Source organism: Mus musculus, chromosome 6 (assembly GCF_000001635.26).
Source record: "Mus musculus strain C57BL/6J chromosome 6, GRCm38.p6 C57BL/6J".
NCBI lineage: Eukaryota > Metazoa > Chordata > Mammalia > Rodentia > Muridae > Mus > Mus musculus.
In genome coordinates this window covers 48,984,945-49,008,055 of record NC_000072.6, presented here as the reverse complement: position 1 = coordinate 49,008,055, position 23,111 = coordinate 48,984,945, and the positions used below count along the sequence as shown (strand labels likewise).

The 23,111-nt window shown below is 47.1% G+C and overlaps 1 protein-coding gene, 1 long non-coding RNA gene and 1 pseudogene across 2 annotated transcripts; 1 reads left to right on the top strand and 2 right to left on the bottom strand.

The window, feature by feature from the left end:
- Positions 1 to 8,439: 8,439 nt before the first annotated feature.
- On the top strand, positions 8,440 to 21,440 carry 4930563H07Rik (RIKEN cDNA 4930563H07 gene). The gene is made up of 3 exons (NR_126454.1): positions 8,440 to 8,749; positions 16,393 to 16,497; positions 21,228 to 21,440. It is a non-coding gene; the product is annotated as an RIKEN cDNA 4930563H07 gene (long non-coding RNA).
- Positions 10,406 to 12,845, bottom strand: Gm19173 (predicted gene, 19173; annotated as a pseudogene).
- Svs1 (seminal vesicle secretory protein 1) lies at positions 16,331 to 21,195 on the bottom strand. The gene is made up of 5 exons (NM_172888.3): positions 19,115 to 21,195; positions 17,778 to 18,054; positions 17,367 to 17,499; positions 16,988 to 17,126; positions 16,331 to 16,478 (listed from the first exon to the last, which is right to left on the bottom strand). Exons 1-5 carry the CDS (start codon positions 20,994 to 20,996, stop codon positions 16,447 to 16,449), a joined length of 2,463 nt encoding a protein of 820 aa, NP_766476.2. The 5' UTR covers positions 20,997 to 21,195; the 3' UTR covers positions 16,331 to 16,446.
- Positions 21,441 to 23,111: the final 1,671 nt, after the last annotated feature.

Here is a 23,111-nt window from a genome sequence, read left to right as displayed (position 1 = left end):
TCACCCACCCGAAATTTATGTCTAAATGGCATCTGGATGCATAGCTTATGGTTATATGGTATGTATTTGTATATTAATGTAAGTTTTGGATTTAAAAACTTTCTGGGACTGGGAAGGTGGTTTATTGGGAAAAAATGCTTGCATGCAACTGTGAAGATATGAGTTTGGATCTTCAGAACACACACACACACACACACACACACACACACACACACACACACACACACAAATTAATAAAGTATATAAACCAGATCTGATATGTATTTATTAGATGGATGTAAATCTTTATGTTTAAAATAGTGCTTTAACCATATTTTTCTATCTACATGGTCTTTGTTATTTTTAACAAGGTAGAAATTTCTGGGCTGTTTGGATTTATCTTTTGTAGAGATAGGGTCTGGCTATATATCCCTGCGTGTTGGGAACTTACTCACTACATATCTTAGGCTGTCCTTGACCTTGCTGGATCCTCCTGCTTCAGTCTCTCTAATGTGGGGATTCCAGGCGTCTTCTGGCCTGCTGGGCTGCATGCCTGCTCAGCGGCAAAGGGGGGTCCTTTGGTAGTCCCTGTCTGGGACTGAAGGTCTGGAAGACTCCTGGAGTGTTGCTGGTCTTCAGGCTGTGTTGGAAGGTTGAAGAGCTGGAGTCTGTGTGGGTAAAGGACAGTGGCCGCAGAGAGACACAGCAGTGAAGGCACTATTGCTCTGCCCCGGGTCTCTTCCGGTTGGGATACAGCACCCATGATGAATGAAGGATTTCTCTCCTTAGCTAGTCCTTCTGCAAATGTCCCTATAGACCACCCAGGGAGGTCTGTCTCATAGTGGAGTCCAGATCCTGTCAAGGTGACAATAAGATTAATTATCACAATGGGTGTGGGGTGTAGCTTGGGTTCAATGTCAATACCAGAAGAAAGATATTAGTGTAGACTTCAGAAGTCAGACAACTTCACCCCTCTTCTCCCTCCCTCTCCCTTCGTCCCCCTCTCTCTGTCTGTCTCTCTGTCTGTCTCTCTCTCTCCCTCTCTCTCTCTGTCTGTCTTCCTCTGTCTCTCTCCCTCTCTCTCACTCTCTTGCTCTGTCTCCAGCTCCAGTTTTAGGCATTTTTGTCTCACCCATAGATTTGTTTAACTGCCCCACACCTGCTGGCACTTCAATCAAGACACTAAACTGCTCCATTACTGAGAAGGAACTCTGGTGGCTCCTTCACTTATATCCCTGTCCATCTCCTGCAAACCAGCAGACTCCATCCATCTCTGTAGTTCTCTCGCCGAGAGAGCGTGCTGTCTGAGTGATGTCCCCATGGGTGTTCTCTGACTACTGAGCGTATACTTGGTGATATCCACCTACGCACAGCTCCTTATTGTCCAGAAGTAGCAATTTTGTTTCTTCAGCCTGCTCAAAGTGTTTCTCATCTGCTATCTGAGGAAAGCCGCTAAGAATTCTAGTCATAAGGCTTTTGTGTAAACATAAGTTTTATTTCTCTGGCATAAATGACCAAAATGTGATTGTAGGATCACATGATAAGCAAACATTTAGTCTATGAGAAACCTCCTGGTTCTTTCTGTTTATACTAGCAAGATACGACAGACCTCATTTCTCAGAATCCCTGTCCTCAGTTCATGCTATCAGTATTGTTTCACGTGTGTGGTGTATGTGTGTGGTGTATGCATGTGTTTGTGTGTGTGTGCGCGGGTGTGTGCGTTCATACACAGAGGCCACAGAGGACATCATGTGTCCTGCTCTGTCACTCTTTGAGATGGGGTCTCTCCCTGAGAGCCAGTGAACCCCAACAATCCTCCTATCTGTTCTAACTAGTCTGTCCTCTCCAGTGCTGGGACCTCAGGCATTCGTGTGGCCATGCCCTCCTTTTGTTTTTTTATATTTTTTATTAGGTATTTTCCTCATTTACATTTCCAATGCTATACCAAAAGTCCCGCATACCCTCCCCCCCACTCCCCTACCCACCCACTCCCACTTTTTGGCCCTGGCGTTCCCCTGTACTGGGGCATATAAAGTTTGCGTGTCTAATGGGCCTCTCTTTCCAGTGATGGCCGACTAGGCCATCTTTTGATACATATGCAGCTAGACTCAAGAGCTCCGGGGTACTGGTTAGTTCATAATGTTGTTCCACCTATAGGGTTGCAGATCCCTTTAGCTCCTTGGATACTTTCTCTAGCTCCTCCATTGGAGGCCCTGTGATCCATCCAATAGCTGACTGTGAGCATCCACTTCTGTGTTTGCTAGGCCCCGGCGTAGTCTCACTAGAGACAGCTATATCTGGGTCCTTTCAGCAAAATTTTGCTAGTGTATACAATGGTGTCAGCGTTTGGAAGCTGATTATGGGATGTATCCCCGGATATGGCAGTCTTTAGATGGTCCATCCTTTCGCCACAGCTCCAAATTTTGTCTCTGTAACTCCTTTCATGGGTGTTTTGTTCCCAATTCTAAGAAGGGGCAAAGTGTCCACACTTTGGTCTTTGTTCTTCTTGAGTTTCAAGCGTTTAGCAAATTGTATCTTATATCTTGGGTATCCTAAGTTTCTGGGCTAATATCCACTTATCAGTGAGTACATATTGTGTGAGTTCCTTTGTGATTGTGTTACCTCACTCAGGATGATGCCCTCCAGGTCCATCCATTTGGCTAGGAATTTCATAAATTCATTCTTTTTAATAGCTGAGTAGTACTCCATTGTGTAAATGTACCACATTTTCTGTATCCATTCCTCTGTTGAGGGGCATTTGGGTTCTTTCCAGCTTCTGGCTATTATAAATAAGGCTGCTATGAACATAGTGGAGCATGTATCCTTCTTACCGGTTGGGACATCTTCTGGATATATGCCCAGGAGAGGTATTGCAGGATCCTCCGGTAGTACTATGTCCAATTTTCTGAGGAACCGCCAGACTGATTTCCAGAGTGGTTGTACAAGCTTTTTATGTGGGCACCAGGATCTGAACTCAGGCCCCCATGCTCACACACCAAGTATTCTTATTTGCTGGGCCATTTTCTTAGCGTACTATTACACTTTTAAGTCAACTATTCTAATTGATGTGCTTGGAATCTTGATATGGTTTTAATTTGCATTTTACAGTGGGGTGTGTGTGTGTGTGTGTTCAGTGAATGCTTTTCTCTATTAGTCCTTTTTTGCAGTGTGTCTTGGTTTTTGAATGAGGCACTTCTGTTTTCTACATGGCCCTAGACATGACCAAGGAGCAGGGGCCCCTCTCTACCTTCTGCTTCCTCCCCATCAGGCCATCTTTGCCCAACCCCCAACCCCAGCTCTTCTGGGCACTGGCAGAGACCTGATAGTTAGAGTCAGCTACAGGTACAGTCTGGGTCCGTAGGCCAAAGTTGTTTTTTCTCTTTTGTACTGACTGCTTTTGTGTCAACTTGACACAGCTGGAGTTATCACAGAGAAAGGAGCTCCAGGTGAGGAAATGCTTCCATGAGATCCAGCTATAAGGCATTTTGTCAATTAGTGATGAAGTGGGGAGGGCTGGTAGTCTTGCGTTCTATAAGAGAGCAGGCTGAGCAAGCCAGGGGAAAAGCCAGTAAGTAACATCCCTCCATGGCCTCTGCATCAGCTTCTGCTTTCTGACCTGCTTGAGTTCCAGTCCTGACTTCCTTTGGTGATGAACAGCAGCATGGAAGTGTAAGCAGAATAAACCCTTTCCTCCCCAACTTGCTTCTTAGTCATGATGTTGGTGCAGGAATAGAAAACATTACTAAGACATCTTTAGTTTTCCAGGTCTTAGCTCCCCAGAAAATCTAACTCCATCTCAGTGTCTACTTTCTGGAGAACTTCCTGGCATTTTGTGGTACTCAGTACATTTGACGCACTCATTCTCTGATAGATCTGAATTTGCTTCCAATGCCCACATCCATGACATACACGGATGAACAGTCTTCTCATCTCCTGATAGTCCTGGATGGGAATTTCCTTCAATCATCTACTCCCCTGGATGTGATGTCTGAGTTTTATGGGATGTAGTCATGTTCAAGTTCATAATGTGCATTCAGGTTGTGTTCCACAGGGTCTGCATCAGTCTGTGTTGGCACCCATGTCAGACCCACTTCTGTCTGTCTCCCAGTTCCTTGCTTATGTCTTGCTTATGTCTTTCTTGATGTATTTGCTATCACTGTGGGTTTCCCTATCGATCACTCAAATACTTTACTGCTAATACAGTGAATCACTGGCGTTTTCTTATTGATTTTCAGAATTCTTTATATAGTTTAATTCCTAAGCCTTTGTTAAGTTGAGGAACTATAAGCATTTCAGCCCATCAGTTTGGTGATTTTGTTTTGTTGAATAGAAGTTTGTAGCCTTTAAAAAATGTTTTTAGTTTCCTTTTTTCCCCCACATGTATAGGTGTTTTGCTTGTATGTCCGTGTGTGCAGTGCCCGCAGAGTCAGGAGAGGGAGTTGGATCTCCTGGAGTTAAGGATTGTTGTGAGCCACCTAGTGGGCACTGGGATCCAAATTCTAGTTCTCTGCAAAAGCAACAAGTGTTCTTAAAGCAGGAAGCCGTTCCTTCAGAACCAGAGTCTGCTGCTCCACTCCCATTCCACCTCTGTTTACCTTGGGACTTAGGGATTTCAGGTCTTGTTTGAGAGAACTTGCATTGTTAGATCAGGCAATGTTTTCCTCCGTCTTTGGACTGACTTCCCATGCAAGGCCTTCACTGCGTCTGGAGCCTACTGTTTCAGTCTTTTCTAGACTGTGAGAGATTTCCTCATGTGATCTATCATAGTGCTGAGTTTTCCATTTGTCCTTTTATCTTCACAGTTTACAGTTTGAGGTCTCTGCGTCCATTGTTCTGTGCTTGAGCCGACACCATTTTTAAAGAATTCTAGAGCATTATTGCATACTTTAGCATCTTATAGGACAAGTTCCATTTTACCATTCGAGTTTTTCATACATCTTAGAGTGAACTCACCAGAGCTCTTAACTACCACAGTTAAGGATTAGACTGGGGCCAGATGCCTTTACGGTGAGAGCCAGAAGATTCCATCAAGTATGGCTTCCTTCTCATTGCATCTTTTTGTGACCAGTGGTTCTTTCAGAACATGGTCTGTGTGTTCTCAAAACTTTCGAGTTTGGGACTTCCTTTACAATCGCTACGTGGTCAGTTTACTGGAGTACATACGCTCTGTGCGCACGTTCTTCCTCTGCTGAGGTTGGAGGCCCATAAGTCAGTTTGCACTCATTAAATGCCATTCAGAGAACCTGTATATTTGCTTATGTTTTTATAATACCAGTCAGTGCCTGAGAGTTATATACTGAATTTGGTCACACGGTTGGTTTCTTTTTTGAGCTTATACTTGAGAATAATTACCCGTATGCTGTATCTTGATCTCACATTTCTTCTACAAAGATGCGTCACACCTATCTTGAGTGATACAAAAGGAAAGTGAAGGATGCAAGGAGCCTCCTAAGACTTGTCCAGCCTGACAAAGTCACCATATGTTCTCTATGTTCTATAAACTCTTCCATACCTTAAATTGAAGTAAGTGACAAATGTCTTAAGAGTAAACATACGTGCACCTATTCATGAAAAACAAATTCTTTAGAAAACATAACTGAAACATGATCATGTGTCAGAAACAGAGTTCCTGAATACAGAGTGTCCATTAGTAAAGTTTTACAGCTGTCTCATACATTACAGTTCTCCTCACTTTGTCTTACTAAGGTTTCTGCATTGTATTTGGCTGATCTGCCTCTTAAGTCTGCTTGTCCCAAGTTGCAGAAAATATTAAAAAACTGAACCTGCCAACTCTCCATGGGGTCAGAGAACCCCTGTTCCTGCTGCCTGCCAACTGGACCACAGGGCTCCAACTGGCCATCTCTTGGACAGGTGCCCTCGAGTTCTTCTGCTTGCATGCAATGCCCCACACACCCTATGATCAGCCATCTCAACACCTAATTACCCAGTAGAAATATGACTCTTAAAGCTTAATTATCCAATCAGATTTATATAACAATAAGATCACAATTTACAAGATGCCAATACAATAATTTCAGAGCCAATTGATAGTGATAAAAGCTTTACCCCAATTATTCTAACTTTGTGAAAATCTTAGCTGCTTGTGTCTGTTTAAAACCACGCGAGATGAGGATCTTCTTCCTGTCCATTTGCCTCCATGTTGACTTCTCCCCCTTCTCCTCTTCTGAGACCTCTCTAATCTGTCTCCCCAACTCCTAGCTCTGCCTCCCTTTTCCTGTCCAGTCACAGGCCTGCCACTGCCCTAATGTGATTGGACAGGGAAAATCCTGCAACAGTCCCATTGATATTGTCATCAGCTCTGTTTTAAGGAACAGAACTGATGACTGAGCAAGGAAACGTAATTTGGATTATAAAATTCTTGTTTTAATAAAAATTCCTTAAACAGTACAAAAAAAAAAGATTGCTGCCTTGTGATAAAAAGCCTTTGCAAAATTACAAAGGCAGTGTCTGAATAAATGATTATAAACTATTAAAACTCACATGTATGTCATCCTTTTTATTTATGCAAATGAAATCACACGGTGTTGGTTGTCCCGTGACTTGCCTTTGTTGCTGAACAGTAAATATCTCAGAGTATTGTTTCTTTCAAACAATAATAGCTTTAGTGGGATTTAGTTGACATACAACTGAAGTGGAAACTTTAAGGGTTCCTTGGAGAGTCAGTTGTGTTGAATGGTGTTTTGCTGGGACAAACACATGAAGAAGGAATGTTTTCCTGAAGTAGATACAGGTGAAAGACTAAGGCAAACTCATGAAGGAATGTTTCACTAAAGCAGACACAGGAGAGAGGATGTTCTACTAAAGCAAACACGTGAAAGGACATGTGATGGAGGATTCTTTGCTAACAACACGCATGCATTGGTCCACCTTACATTGCGTATTTGAGATCCATTGTCAGGACTCCACTGACTTGAACTGCACGTGCTGAGGCAAGGCACATGGAGGACACGTGATGTTTGGAGGGTATAAATAGGACTCCATGGACAGTGACAGAGACAGAGCTTGGCTTGCTGGTACGACTAGCTGTGCAATGTTTGTGGGTCTCAAGTCTTTGCTGATCTACGCTTCCCTGAGAGAGGCACAGCTGAGAACTTCTCCTGGTGTTCCTGCTGGTCCCTGCTGGTCTGCTAGGTAGTGTCACTGCTGTTGCAAACTCAACTCTACAGAACTGGACTGCTGGTGTATCTGTGAAGTGTTTGAGAGTGGATAGAGCTGCCGCTGCTAACCTGTAAACTGAACTGATTTATAGACAAAGAACTTTTCTAAACATGTTTACTTTCCCCATATCCTTTCTTTTTCACTACCTCTGGCAGGTAGTGGTGTACAATGGAGGTTAAAGCATTTAAGAACCATTATTAAAAATAGGATTTGAAAAAAATTAAAGTTCCCGAGTATTGTTATTTTCTTTTTTTTTTTTTTTTTTTTTAAGATTTATTTATTTATATGTAAGTACACTGTAGCTGTCTTCAGACACTCCAGAAGAGGGAGTCAGATCTCGTTACGGATGGTTGTGAGCCACCATGTGGTTGCTGGGGTTTGAACTCAGGACCTTCAGAAGAGCAGTCGGGTGCTCTTACCCACTGAGCCATCTCACCAGCCCCCGAGTATTGTTATTTTCAAGCAATAATAACTTCAGTGGGATATAGTTCACATAAAACATTTATTCACTTAAAGTGTATATGCAATGACCTTTAAGCATATTCAGAGTTGTATGCCTCTGACCACAATCATTCAGAGCATTTTCATCTCCCCATCTCAGTCAAATGTTTTATTGCTGTGAAGAGACATCATGACCACATCAACTTTTATGTAAGAAAGCATTGAACTGGGGCTGGGTCACAGCTTCACAGGTTTAGTCTGTTATCGTCATGGTGGGAAGCCTGGCAGCACGCAGACATGATGCTATGCAGTAGCTGAGAGCCTTACATCTGGATCCTCAGGCAGCAAGGAGAGAAAGAGAGCGAGAGCGAGAGCGAGAGCGAGAGAGAGAGAGAGAGAGAGAGAGACAGACTGGGCCTGGCTTGAGCATTTGAAACCCCAAACCCACCCACAGTGACATACTTCCTCCAGTGAAGCTCACATCCTCCTACACCTTGTCAAGCAACGCCATTCCCTGAAGACCAAACGCTGAAATATGTGAGCCTCTGGGGGCCATTTCTATCCAAACCACCACAACCGCCAAAACCTCTTACATTTTCTCTCACCTACAAAAGTGTCCATATTTTGTCCTTTACTGAGGTCTCAGTTGGTCTCAGCCAGGGACACCATGAGTCACATGGTCACGTAAGGCTTGGTCCTCAAGGGCTACCATGAGCTAATGTCCTGGTGAGCCAGAGGGCTGTACTGGCAGAAAAATGGCCTTTTTGATGCAAGGAATTACCTTTTATGGGGTCATACTTTGCAATTTAGTATAGATGGTCAATGTGCAGCCTGTTGGTCATGCTGCCTGAGTGACAGTCCTGGAAACTGACATAACTAAGGACTAGCAATATCACCTTGACTATGTCTTTCAGGTCTCAACTATGAGTTGGGAAAGATAACAGCAGCATGCTCTGCACATGGCAAACCCTGGAGTTGCTGAGAGACACAACCCTCAGAGTGAATACAGTGTTTGAGACAATGCCAGCCTTCTGGAAGCACCCAGTGTCAATCAGTTCTTCCTTTTCTAAAGAGAATCCCAGTGACACAATATGGATCCCAGCAGATTGGAGATTCTGAGAACTGCAGACTCTCTGGACTGAGTTATGCGGTAAGGATGGAGACAGCATTTCTCCCCTTCTCTAAGCTGGCCTCCCACTGTGGGATACTGTAGTCAGTGTCTGTGTGCTATCCAGGCAATAGAAGCACCCCTGTGGGGTCATTCCAGATAGTGAGCCAGGGAAATAGCATGGCTGGGATCTGTACCCCCTGATTCTGACCCAAGTTACCAGTAAGATACTCCACATATACCAGGGCAGGGGTGTTTGTGTTGTTGTGTATGTGACACCATATCCGTGGTGTCTCTACCTTCTTTAGTAGCTGGAAGTGGGGCTTTGCTATGTGCAGAGTATCCGGGAGACCTTGGCTCTTGGGTACGTCCTGGCTGCTGTCACACTCACAAGGACTGGTTTTTTCCTGACTCCAACCTGACCTTGATGCTGTAGGGCCTCAGCAGAAAGCTCTTTCACATTTCATCTCTCGGTGGAACTTCCTGAGGTTGGAAGCCTCTGCAACAGTGGCTTTTTACTCAAGGTCCCTCTGGGTTTCTAGCTGCTCTTCTCACACCTGTGGGTGAGGGTGAGGGTCTGAGACCTTACTTATGTTTGGACTGTGAGGGGGTGGGGGGACTTTGCTATCTACCATAGGCAATTAGTTGCCCTATCAGAATTGTTTGGGAGAAGACTGGGCTGAGACGTCATCTCCACGTTCCAATCACCCACATGGACTCTCAAGTTGGCCCAGTCTTGCCTCTCGAGTGTTGGAGAGCAATCCCCCAGACCATTTCCTTTTGAAGCAGAAGGATGCCAGTCACTTCAGAGAGTGCTGTGTAGGTGGGACCAGGTGGTGCCTCAAGCACCAGAGTCTAGTGATATCTTCAAGTTTCAGCGTCTGGAAGCTGTTCTTGGTGCTTGGAGCAAGAACTGGAACAGAAGCCCCGCCCCTTGACCCAGGGATCTCCAACACATCCAGGGCCGACTGCCAGTAGGAAGCCGAGGTGGGGACAGGAGCTGGGCTAGCAGTGTGCACAGGGAAGCTAGCATACAAATCCCACAGGAGTGTGGGGAAAGTCTAGGAGTAAATTATGGCCACTGCCGCAGTTTCAATGAGACAGTAGCTGGTTTTCTAGGGAGCTATGCTGCAGTCAGTCTGCTGGGTTTAATCACGAAGCAGAGGCAGCTTGTGTTTCTGAAGGCCTGACAACCATCAGTACACAAAGAGCCAAATGGGTAGGTACTGAGGAAGCTGCTCATTTGGTCTCAGTGGCCTTGTTCTACTGAAACTGATGTCAAGCGGACAGCCCCGACATTTCTCAGTGGTATCACCTTTTAACACCAAGAAACACATGGAGCATCCCCAGATGATGCTACGGGCCATATCCCAGTGCTAGGCTGTGAATATTTCTCACTTCCGTGGCATTTTCCTTCTCCCACTCTGTGCACCATTCTGCTTATCCTCAATAAGAACAGACACGTACCTCACATTCAGGGTACTCTAGGGCACCATTCTCTGCCACCATTTTTTCCAGATGTGTGCAGTGTTTTATTTCACATGGAAGTAGGCTGAATAAATACTTCTGATTTTATGTCAGAGAGTCTTGGATTTGGCTCCAGTGGGTGACATTATTGGTAGGAAGCAGCTGAGTAACTGGGAGGGCCTGGGCTTAAGTCCTACTTGCCATACCCAAGTCAACTTGTTAATACTCTCAGGAGTAGATATTTCCAAGTAAGTGAGTATGCCAGTGGGTGCTGAGGCTAGCCCTACCCCCAGGGTGGTAGGAAGTGGTGTGTCTGTACCTGGTAGTGTGCATCTAGGCCTCTGCCACTCCACTAGGGTAGAATATGTATAGTTCCAGATATAATTTAAATTATAGACTATGTTTTTCCCAGCACCTCTGTGAGTCCCCTCAGCCCGGCATAGGTATTGAAGCCGTCTGTAAAGATGGACTTCAAATGCTGCCTAAGAGGCACCTATGGGCATCTTAAAGACACAGAGGGCTCATTGAGAGTGGATGGGACAGTCAATGTCATAGAGGTAGACGACATGTTGAAAAGTAGCTGTGCTGGTCATTGATGCCAGGGGCTAACTGGCAAGTGACACTGTCTAGACCCCAGCTCACATCCATGTACTCGGTCTGCATGACTGCAGGTATATGTCTTCTGTTCAGTGCCCCAGCTGTTTGCATGCTATCTCATAGGTGATATGTCCACCTCTATAGAGCACATTAAAGATCTGCAGCTCAAAAGAGGGCTGCAACTAGAAGGAGGAGCTCTGGCCTCTACAGAGAAGGAAGGAGAAGCTCTGGTGTCCACTGAACACAGAGTCATGTTTTAGGTCATGAATAGGGAACATTAGGCAGGACTACTTGAGGGCCAGCCTTCTGATGGACATGAAGAATTCAGCATGGCGTGTGGGCAGTGGACTGTGGTGACTGCTCTGTGCTCTTGGGCAGGGAGTCCTTGGGACCACCATGTCCACTTCTCCATCTGCATATTTCTGAGCCAGTTCCTCTGGGCTGTTGTAGAACTTGCTGTTATACCAGAGCTGTTCCACTCTCCAGTCCTGGACATCTGTGCTGCTGTGAACCACTAGGACCTCCAGTCCCGTTGGGGACAGGAAGTGTCCTTTTGCAAAGCATTGCCAGATAAACCATATAAGATGCCTGCTTGACTCCTCTGCCTGAGGGGCCACATAAGCGAAGGTCAGGCAGCAGCCATTACAGTCCTGTAGTGAGAAGCCACTGGTGTGTAGAAAATCTCTAGCAAGGCCTTGGTGGCCTCTTTAGGGTGCTGTAGAGGAATGCAGACTCTACTTTGGATATGTCTGGATGTCTAAGACAGCTGATGCCAGGCCCGGGCTCAGATGTCTATACTGCTGGGTGTCCTCCACGCTCCTGGATGGGGCTAGCATCAGGGTGAATCTCACCTAAAATGAGTTGCAGGTTAAGATGGAGGCAAGAGAAGTTATACATACTTATCAGGCATACCAGGGAGAAACAGCCTCAGAACCTGAGCGTTGTGGATGCTTCATGTTTTCTATTTGAAAATGGGTTTCCTTGTCAGGCATGTGCCTTCCCCAAGGGCTGGAAACACATGCTATGAGTACATGAGAGTGCAAAGTTTTCTGGAAGATTTTTTTTCTTCCAGAGATGCTTTCTCCCTTAACTCTATGCCATGTTTATACTCAGCCCCTTTTCAAAGTTAGCTAAAATCCTGCCCCACCAAGGGGCTTCCTGTCTTGGTCCTGGGCCTGGCTCTGTTCACATCCTACTCACTGCCCCTCGGCACGTTGGTATTTAGTCTGCAGAAAACGAGGTCAGACTGTAGCAGTGAAGGTGTGTGCTGCCCCTGCCCCATCCCCTGTGAGCTGTGGGAGCCCCAGCTCTTCTGTCCTGTGTCTGCTGGCCCCGATGATCACGGCCAAGGCTGGTCTGAGAATCCTTTTACATTCTCCAATTCTCCTACCTGTGGATCATCATGGTTGTTTGGCTCCACGGACATCATGTGCTCTGGGAACGTCTCTCTCTCCTTGTCTTGCTCCTCGACTAGCCTTGCTGAGCCCCTGTAATTGATCAGGGGATCACAGGGCTCCAGGCTTTCAGGGTCCATCTAAGAGTGAGTGAGACAGGGGAATCTTGGTAAACCCAAAGCCAAGAGGTCGGCAGGAAGAACATGAATTCTCCTGTAGTGAGAAGCCACTGGTGTGTAGAAAATCTCTAGCAAGGCCTTGGTGGCCTCTTTAGGGTGCTGTAGAGGAATGCAGACTCTACTATCTCAAATGTAGATGGGCTGTGACAGGGGCCTCACGGCAAACTTGGTAACATTGTTCCTGGCACCAGAGAAGATGGCACCATGAACTTTCCACACAGAGCAACTTATTTCTTTATCCAGTAAACCCAGTACATTCTTCCTGGGCAACATTTTGATGGGGAATACAGAGTTTTTAGCCAAAGTCGGTAACTCGGATGGCTTCAGCTCCAGTTCCTTCTTGGTCATTAGGAAGTTGTGCACACACACTCCAGCTAAAGAGCTTTCAGATTCCAGAACACCTAAATCTTGTACTATAGGGTACATCTGGGGCACTCTGCCACAGCCATCTGTAGCACCAGGCAGCAGATACCAACCCAGTGCCAAGCTCCTTCTGGCCAGCCCTGTGACTTTGGAACACAACAGAACAGAAGCCAGGACTTGGTATTTCTTTTTCCTAGCCTACACCACAGTGCCATGACCCACCCAAGCCTTGTTATCTTCTTATCAACTGGTTACTTTGCTCATCCTCGATGAAGCCAGAGGCAGTCTCTGGGTCTCCACCAGATTCCAGCCCTGTCTAGGCCTCTGAGTATGCCTTAACTAGTCCCCTCTCTTCTGAAAAATCTCCTTTAGTGTTTATGCGTACCTTTCCCATGTTTCTGACCTTTGTTTCAGTGTTATCTCGGTGGGGAGCACTCCTCAGCCAGAAGCACTGCAAGTCACAGCAGCCCAAGGCTTGGTCCTGAAGGGCTTCAAAGTGCTCATGTCCTGGTGGAGCAGAGGGTCGCAGTGATCACAGACTCCATTTTTGATGTTGCAAATTACCTTCTAGGGGCATGCATTTTGGAATTCAGTGTGGGTGTTCAAAGTACAGACTCTGGGCTCACCTGGGATCAAGTCCTGGGAAATCACAGAGCCAAGGACAACCTGTATGACTTTGGCCATGTGTTTAAACTCTGGGCTTCTACTGTCTTCAGCTGCCATGTGCACGCACCTATAAAATACTGAGCATGTATCCAGGGAAGGTTGCTTATGGTACTACCAGCGTGCAGTGACTCTGTCTTCCCTTGTGCCCATGTGGGACTGCCCACTAAGTCCTGCTATGCCTATAGTTCCTGGGGGAGATGTTGGCTCTTCCATACATGGAGACAGCAGCCACTTACTAGCTCTGTATTCTGCAAATCTTAGCCCAGCCTTTGTCCAGTTGGGTCCTCACTGCAAAAGCCCAGCTGTGGCATTTTCAACACAGAAGCTGCCTTGTGGGCTCCAGGCTTTCAGGGTCCAACTAAGAGAGGGTGAGACAGGGGATCTCGGTAAACCCAAAGCCAAGAGGCCGGCAGGAAGAGCATGAATTCTAGTGAAACTTGGTCATGCTGCCCTTAAAAAGACATTATAAGCTGGATTTCATTTCTCTCTTTCTCCCCCTCTCTCTGTATGTGTGTACTGGTGGATGAATATATATGTGTGTTAACGTGTGTGTGTGTGTGTGTGTGTGTGTGTGTGTATACTTGTGCATATTCACTTTTATACACATATGTATGCGGGTCAGGAGACAAAGCATACATCCTCACCCCCTTTCCCCTTACTTTTGTTCCTTTTCTTTACTTTCATTTTTTATAGACAGTATCATGGCCCAGGCTTTGTGCATCTTATCCTCGTGCCTCCACATTCCCTGTGCTGGGATTGTAGGTTAGTAACAGCACACTGCACCTTATTTTTTTCTTTCCATTTTGGAACAGGGCATCTTATTAGCCCAGAGCTGGACAAGTCCACTAGGGAGGCTGGCTAGGGTGCTGCAGGTATCTGTGTGTGTCTCCTGCGCTTCACATCTGGGGTTACAAGTATGCACCACCACACCCTCTGTTGTCCTCTGGGTTTTAGATATCAAGGTGATGTCCTTATTTTGCAAGACTGTCACTTAATTCAGCTATCTGTCTAATCTCTAGACTTCATCTAGAATGTTTTTATGAGAAAATATTAATTATAATAATTTGAAGTGATATCTTTATACATATACACAGTGTATTCTCCCACATTACTCTCTCTTATATTCCTTCAAGTGCTCCAAATCTCTCTCCTCCTCCATCAGCCCCTTCTATTAAATGCCCCTCCTACCCTCCCTCCCTCCCTCCCTCCTTTCCTTCCTCATTCCCTCATTTCCTTCCTTTTGTTAATCCAATAGTTTTGTTAGTGTGGCTTACTTGATAATGGGTGAGCTTTGTGTACATGAACATGGGTGACTTGCCAGAGACTCCTCTTCTTCAGTCAAGTGTTAATTCTATATACATCTTCAGGGACAAGAGGGCCACAGGGATCCCCCCTCCATCTACGATAAGGTGTGGTTGGGCCTAATCTTGTATGGTCTCAGACATCATTTGTGGTTGTTTTCAGGGGTGTAGAGCACTGCCCCACATCTCCTCCCTATGTCTTATGTCTCTCTCACTCTAACCATCCACCCTATGGTTTACGTGCTACAAATTCTAAGCCACAGAGATGCTTCACTACTACCCAGCATCTATTGCTATTCCAGAATTCCTGCTTGCTGGGCAAGCAAGTGACATTGAAGTGTCAGAGAGTGTTCTCACAGATCCCCAATCCCGAAACTCTCTCGTTCTTCCCTCCCTGCAGCTCAACCTTTCCCTACCTCTACTCTTAATTGTCTTTCCAGAAGGGAGCTGGCACTGTGCATTCCTGATGCTTTCTTTTCCTCTATGGCTGACTTCCTACTTTCCAATTGCTCATCCCCAGATGTCTTTTTTCTTTGCCCAGAATGGTGAAAGTGTGGAAGAGGCTGAGAACAATCTCTTCCAACATAATAACATGGGCATCCCAGGGAAGAACACTGTGGCAAAGGAGCCACAGACAGGAGGCATGCCTGCTCCCCAAAACATACTTACTAGCAATGCCGTCCTCTACCACGAGTGGCCTGGCCCTTGCTTTCTTGGCCTCTGTGTCTTTTCTCTTTCTCCTGTTCCCTGCATCATACCTGGTCCTCTCCCTCTCCCTCCCTCCCTGCTAGCCTTCTTAGTGTCCTATTGGATGTACATGTGAGCTCTGGTCTGTCTGCCTCTGCACCATTAAACCTCTACACACACAGTATGAGCAGACATCGAGAGAAAGACAGGATAAACATGACAGGCAGCCCTCACATCTTTTATCTTTTTGCTTGTGTGTACTCTATGTGTATTTGTATATGTTGTATGTGTGGCCATGGATTCTTTGGTGCATATGCATGGGGCAGAAAGTGGCAGTCAATATTACGTGTCTAACTCATTGCCCACTTTTTTTTTTTTGGGGGGGCAGTTTTCTCGATGAACCCAAGTTCACTGAATTCTGCTGGAGCAGTTGGCCAGCAAGCTCAAGAGATCACCCTGCCTTTGCCCTGCCTAAAATCAGTGCTGGGCTACAGACTTGGGTCACGGTGCCTGACTTTGCATGTATGCTGGCATCTGGACTCAGGTTTCTATGCTTGAGTGCAAACACTTTGCTGACTGAGTCTCTTTTCCTCCTTCAGCCCTGCAGTTCTCTAGGGCTGGGTTCCTAATGGACACACGAGGGAAAATCTGTTTCCTTGCCCTTTTCAGCTCTTCAAGGACATCTATATGTTCCCCTTCATTCCTCCCATCCTTACACACCACACACACATGCACACACACACTACACAGACACATACAGACACATATGCCCATAGACACACACATACATACACACAGACACAAACACACACAGATACACACACACACACACACACACACACACACACACACACACACACACACTGAATGTAATACATACTAGTCCTTTTCTATTTTCCTTTGCTACTTGTACTTGGTATGCCCTCTAGGGTTCTTCTGTAGAACACAGATGTAAAACTCACGAACTTCTTTCATCATACGGCACCACAGTGGTGCAGTGCCCTTGTTTATTGAGCTATTTTTCACTACAGATGGAAAGCCAGTTGTCTTCAGGCTTCTGTTGTTATAGACAGCGATGCAGCGAATCAGCACACACACTGGGCATGAGTTGGAGAGGCTAGAAGGACACCCAAAAGGTGAGATGCTGGTAACCATGTCACATTTCCCATAGCAGCTTCCTTCTGCCTACCCATCATTTAGTGGGACGGTATCTCAAAAGGTTCCCTGAGAGGGATCTGAGAGTGAACAGAGAGTCTCAGACACTGAAAACTCACCTGGTAGAGGACTCCAGTGTCTTGCGCTGCTTCCTTTCCCCTCGCTAAGGTAGTCTTTTGGGGTGCAGTAGGGAAATGTGAATGGAGCCCATGGCTAACCATCTGAGCATGTGGCTCACACTCCCCCTGGCCCCCAGCCCCTGCCCCTGCCCCAATGCCTCTGAGAGCCAGGATACAATGATAGAGACCGAAGGGTTTGTTGTCGCCTTTGTGGGGTGCGGGTGGGTGTCCCTGGAGCTATTAGGCAGAAGCTGGGCCAGACACAAGACTGTGTCTCATGTAGCTGAACTGTGCAGGCATTGAGTAGATCTTCTAGGGAGTCTGGTGTCTGGTGTAGCTGTGGCTTTTGTACCTGTATATCTCCGGAAGCTGTTGTAGAAATCAAATGGCTGGAGCAAGAATCCCGCCGAGTTCCCTGGTGTAGCCACACTGGGGACAATCTCAGAATGGTGATTGTGTGAGAGGCCGACTGTCACCCAGGCCACCAAGTCCTATGGCAGAAATATGAGTCTCAGTGGGCAGGGCAGTGCTGAATACTGGCAAACTGAGGATCCTGGGAATTGGGATATATATATCCCAAGATACCCTTAGCCCCATTTAAAAGAGGTGAACCCATCTTTCCTGACCTCTGAACTTGCCCTACACCACCAGCCACAATCCTGGGGCCAGTAAAATCTCATCATTGACTAGTAACAAGACCAGAGGTGGGCAAAAGGAGACTGGATCAATACCTCATCTTCAATGTTTTCATTGTTGTGAATGAAGTTCTCAAAGACCATAGGATAAGCCCAGTGGTGGTTCTGGTTGTAAAGGCTACCGTGGAACCGCTCAGACTCCTGGTACTTAGTCACTGCCAACTGGTACCTGCAAGCAGAGACGCATACCAGTAGCTTCAGAAATGGGGGCTGACTCTGATCCCCTGCCTAGAGACACCATCACAACCAAGGATAGGGAAATTGCGCTGCCCCAGAATCAGTGATAGTCTTTCATGGACCTGAAATGTTTTCCATCTGTCTGTCAGCCGGAATTCCCATTAGAAGGCAGACTCCGAGGCCAGCAAAAACATGGCCTCTTGGACAGAAACTGATCATACACAAGGTTACTGAGGGAGCTTCCTCAGCAGTTTGCCTGAGTCCCCTCACCTGGGCCACGTGAAAGCCGGGGAGGTCTGCCAGCCTGGGGGTAACACTTGCTCAGCCATGGAGGGGACATGCAGGCGGTAGCTGTGGCTGAGACCTGACACACTTTTCCCAGTGTTGCTAAAAAGCAGGTACTTGGGCAGAGTCTGCCGGAAGTGGAAGGCAGCCTGGCGCTCCCAGGAGTACTGGGTCTTGTCAAGGATGGGTTTGACCTGCTGGCTCCAGGGGTCCATGATGTTTTCCAGTCTCATTTTCAGTGTCTGGAATCTATTCTTGGTACCTATATCATGAGGAGAGGAGGGCAAGAATCAGGGCTGGGACGGAAACTTCCTCCCTGTTCTGTATGATCTCCATGCTAGGCCATACCCACAGTCAGCCCAAAGGAAGAAGCTGGGGCCAGGCACTCGGTTAGCACTGTGGGAAGAAAGGAGGCCTACAGATGAGCTAGACAGCTGTGACAGAAGGGTGACCACAGACTGTTTTCTAGAGATCCAGTGGGCTACCTCAGAGACATGAGTACTCAGGCATGAGTACTACTGGTGTACTCTGGGATAGAGGCCAGTCAGGGTGGAGACGGTGGCAGCTACCCATCTGGTCCTGATAGCCATATTGAGGATGTTGTTCTGCTATAGGATTTGATGTTAAGCATCACAGCCATGTTATGCCTCTGTGATGACATCATTACCCAAGAAACACTGGACACCCAGATGACACTGTGGTCATTCTCAGTGCTGGGAGGTAGCATTTCTTTCTTTCTTCTTTCTTTTTATTATTATTATTATCATCATTATCATTATTTATATTTTACTTATTCACTTTACACCCTGCTCACCCTCTCACCCTCTCCCACAATCCTTTCCCCAGACCCCCTTCGGGACCCTATCCCCCCACCATGGCACATTAATACTCTGTGAGGCTAGGTGCATCCTCTTCCACTGAGGCCAGACAAGGCAGCCCAACTAGAAGAACATAGCTTACATACAGGTAACAGCTTTTGGGACAGCCCCTGCTCCAGTTGTTTGAGACTCATATGAAGACCAAACTGTACACATCTGCTACACATGTGTGTGGGGGGGCTAGCATTTCTGACCCTTCATGGCACTTCTTCCCCCAACCTTGTATACCATTCCACTCACACTCAACAAAGGGACCACACATCCCACATTTAGGGCCATCCTAGAGTACCGTTTGTTGTCTCCATTTTTTAGGGCTGCATGATGTTTCTTTATGTAAGAAGGCTGAATGAACACGGCTGATTTTATGCTGGGGAGTCTTAGCCTGTCTATCTATGAAGTGTTTGGACAGTTTAGTGCCTGGGACGGTCTGGTCTTAAGACTTACCTGCCACATCCAGGTCAATGCGGTAATGCGCTAGGTGGGAGTGGACATTTCCAAGTAGGTGGGTGTGCAGGCGACTGTGGTAGAGCAGCCCTTCTGAGCTGTAGAAAGTGGCATGAACATACCCGGTGGCGTACATCTTGCCCTCCATCATGCCATTGGAGTGGAAGATGAAGTCCCAGATGTAATCATGATTGTGGATTGTTGATGCTGTCCTCAGAACCAGCATGGGTCCACTCAGCTTGGCATAGGAACTGAAGCTACTTCTAAAGTTGGAGTTAAAGTACTGCCTAAGGGGCATTTCAAAGATACAGAGGGCTCGCCGAGAGAGGACAGGACCATCACTGTCATAGTAGTGGATGGCGTCCAGGAAGGTGGCTTCATGGGGACAGTCAATGCCAGGAGTTAGCTGGTGAGTAATACCTCCTAGGCCCCAGCCCACATCCATGTATTTGGTCTTTCTGCCTGCAGCTGTGTGTCCTCTATACAGTGCCATAACCTCTTGCACACCAACCTCATAGGCGATGCGTTCACCTCTAAAATGTACATTAAAGAGCTGAAGCCCATAAGAAGAGTGCAGCTTGAAGAAGAAGTTCCAGTCTCCATAGAGCACAGTGTTGTGTTTTAGTCTGTAGTGGGGAACATGGGGCTGGGCTATCTGAGGGCCCCCCTTGCTGATAGGCATGGGAAATTTAGCCTTGGGCTGGACCACTCGAGGGCCACCCTTGCTGATGGGCATGGGAAATTTAGCATGGGGCTGGGGCACTCGAGGGCCACCCTTGCTGATCGGGATAGGAAATTTAGGATCAGGCTGGACCACTTGAGGGCCACCCTTGCTGATGGGCATGGGAAATTCACGATAGGGCTGGGCCACTTGAGGGCCACCTTTGCTGATGGGGATAGGAAATTTAGGATCAGGCTGGGCCTTTTGAGGGCCACCCTTGCTGATGGGCATGGGGAATTCAGGATAGAGCTGGATCACTCGAGGGCCACCCTTGCTGATGGGCATAAGGAATTCAGCATAGGGCTTGTAGGTGGAGAACTGTGGAAACTGCTCTGTAGTCTTGGGCAGTGGGTCCTCGAGGACCACTATGTCCACTTCTCCATCTGCATATTTCTGAGCCAGTTCCTCTGGGCTGTTGTAGAACTTGCCGTTATACCAGACTTGTTCTACTATCCAGTCCTGGACATCTGTGCTCCCATGGTCCAAAAGGATCTCTAGCCCCGTGGGCTGCAGGAAGTAGTCATTCATAATGCGTTGCAAAAGAAACCAGCTATGGCGCTTTCCAAATGTCATAGCACGAGGGCCAACATTGGTAAAGGTCAGGCAGCCACCATTGCAGTCCTGCAGTGTGAAGCCAGTGGTATCAAAGAAAAACTCTTGTAAGGGCTTGGTAGCTGTCTTCAGGGTATGCAAGAGGAGGGCAGACTCTACTTTGGACATGGGTCTGGATGCCCATGACAGCTGCTGGCCTCCCTTGCGGTTCAGTTTTCGCATGTACATGGGCTGTTCAACGGGCCCCACAGCATACTCGGTGACATTGGGGTACTCCTGGGCACCAAAGTAGATCAGAACACGGGCTTCCCGTAAAGGAAGCATGGCCCCTTTATCTAGGAAAGCCAGCACCTCATACTTCTTGGGCATCAGCATCTCAATGAGGAACACGGAGTTCTTGGCCAAAGTCAGTAACGTGGATGGCTGCAGCTCTAGCTCCTTGCTGCTCATCACGAAGTTGTGCACAGCCTCCAGCTCCTCACCACTCAAGTCCCACAGCATCTGGGGCTTGGTCCTCAGTGCCCACCTGGAGTGCTTTGCCACTGACATGTGTACCACCAAGATGGTAGTCATCCAGCCCAGAACCAAGGTCCTTCCTACCAGGCTCATGGCTCTGAAACACAGCAGAGGAGATGAGAGCTCTCAGGTATTTCTGTCTCTGAGCAAGCACCTCAGAGCCCCTAGTTCTTAGGTGAACTCCTTCCTTTGTCCAGATGAAGCCAGAGCTGTCCTCAGTGGTGTCTAGGCTTCTCTGTGCATGGCGTTGTTTCCTTTCTTATTGCCAAATCTCTTATACTCTCTCTTATCTAGATAGTGCCCGTGTGTTTCTCTTTTTCTCAGGGTTTTCTCTGCGGGAGAGCATTTATCAGCCAGGAACGCCATGAGTCACAGCAGCGGAGCCTTGGTCCTCACTGACTATGAAGCACTTCTGTTCTGGAAAGGCAGGGGCCTGGGCTGACAGCAAAATTCCCTTTTGAATGCAACCAATTTAGTGTGACTGTTCAAAGTGCAGACTCTGGGCTCAAGCTGCCTGGGATAAAGTCCTGGGAAGTCACAAGGCTACTGTGTGAGCTTAGCCGGCTTGTGAAATTCTCTGGGCACCCCACTGTGTTCACCTGTGAAGTGGAAATGGTAGCAGCAGCATGCACACCCTTAAAGGCTCTGGAGAGAAAGAAGTGTGAATGATAAGTGTGAACGTGTGGAACAGCACTGGCCTTCCAGAACTCACAGCATGCTGTTTACTCTCTTTAAAGTGAACCCTGATGATAGTCTGGTCCCCCGCATACTGCAGACTGGCTGGACTGAGTCTGGGCTGTGGAGCAAGGACAGGGTAGTCAAGGCTATTTGAGCACGCCTATAAGGTTATCCTATGAAGTACACAAGGGAGTACCAAGCCAGGGATATATCGTCCTCTCTTTGGTGGAGAAGGCATGGTCAGACATTTTATTGTTCAACAAGGTCCCCCGAACAGCAGTAAAGGATGTCTTGTCATGCTGGCTGTCATGCTGCTCTCTCTTGTACTTCTGGGTGAGGTGGGCTGGCCAGTTGTGATATATGCAGAGTGTATGGAGCCTTTGTCTCTTGTGTACATGTTGCTACTGTTACCACGCCTGGTCCTTTCAGATCCTAACCTGATCTGGATACTGCTGAGTCCCAGCAAGAAGCTCTTTCCTGTGTACCCACCTACACAGGAGCGACCTCACACCTGTCCTTGACCCCACTCTGCAATCCCACTCAATGGTCCCTCCAGGTCTCTAGCTGTACTCCCTCTTGTAGGTTTGGTGAGGTTCAGAGGACTGAATTATGGCTTGGTCCTCAGGGTAGGTGGAAGGATTCTGAGAGATCCTTGCAGTCACAGGTTAACTGCCTTGAGTTTCGTTGATTGGCAGGAATCTGGAGAAAATGCCTCCGTTGAAGTATAGAAGGGGGTCATAGGCCAACACTGCTATGTATTCTCCACCAGTAATAGGGTGCAGGGCCAATGACCAGGGCAAATTTCACCTAAAAATGGCTTTCAGGGTAGTAATTAGGCAAAAGGAAGCATAGGTGCTCATGAGGGACGTGAAGGAGAAACTGGATCACAGGCCTGGGCATCATGGATGCTTCATGGTTTCTGTTTAGAAATGTCTTGTGTTTTATGTGCCTCTCACAAGTGTCAGGAACAGCCTGTGTGCTCACAAAGTACTGGTTTTCTTGGGGGGGGGGTCTTCTGTTCAGAGAAGTGTTTCCACTTGATTTCCTCATGTCAAGATTGTAGCCTCTGTCTTCCTTCAGTGTTGGTTAACACTCTGCCTTACCAAGGGACTTCCTGTCTGGTCCTGGATGTTCCACTCACTGTCCCTCAGCACGTTGTTATTTAGTCTCCAGGGAACAAGATCTCCTGACTGCAACAGTGAGAGATGTGTACTGTACCTGCCCCATCCCTTGTGAGCTGCTGGGCTCTGGGGGTTCCTTTGCATTCTCCTAGCCTACCTACAGAATATCATGCTTGTTTGACTTAATGGAGATGGTCCACCTAGAGGACTTCTCTTTGCTGCCTTGGTGCCTTGTGGATGAGACAAGAGGCTTCTGGATGAACTCAGAACCAGGGAGGACATGAACTTCAGTCTGGATTTACTATCTATGTTTAGACAGGATTCTTTATTTAAAAGTGTATTTCATATCTTTATGTTGCCCCCTCCTCTGCTTTCTTACATAATCTTGGCTGGTTTTCCTATACTGTTC

Coding starts and splice junctions, on each gene's coding strand:
- Svs1 (NM_172888.3), bottom strand. CDS start 20,996: ATGAGCCTGGTAGGAAGGACCTTGGTTCTGGGCTGGATGACTACCATC. Junction 18,055..19,114: donor CATTGACCTGGATGTGGCAG/GTAAGTCTTAAG, acceptor CTCATGATATAG/GTACCAAGAATAGATTCCAG. Junction 17,127..17,366: donor ATGAAAACATTGAAGATGAG/GTATTGATCCAG, acceptor TTTCTGCCATAG/GACTTGGTGGCCTGGGTGAC.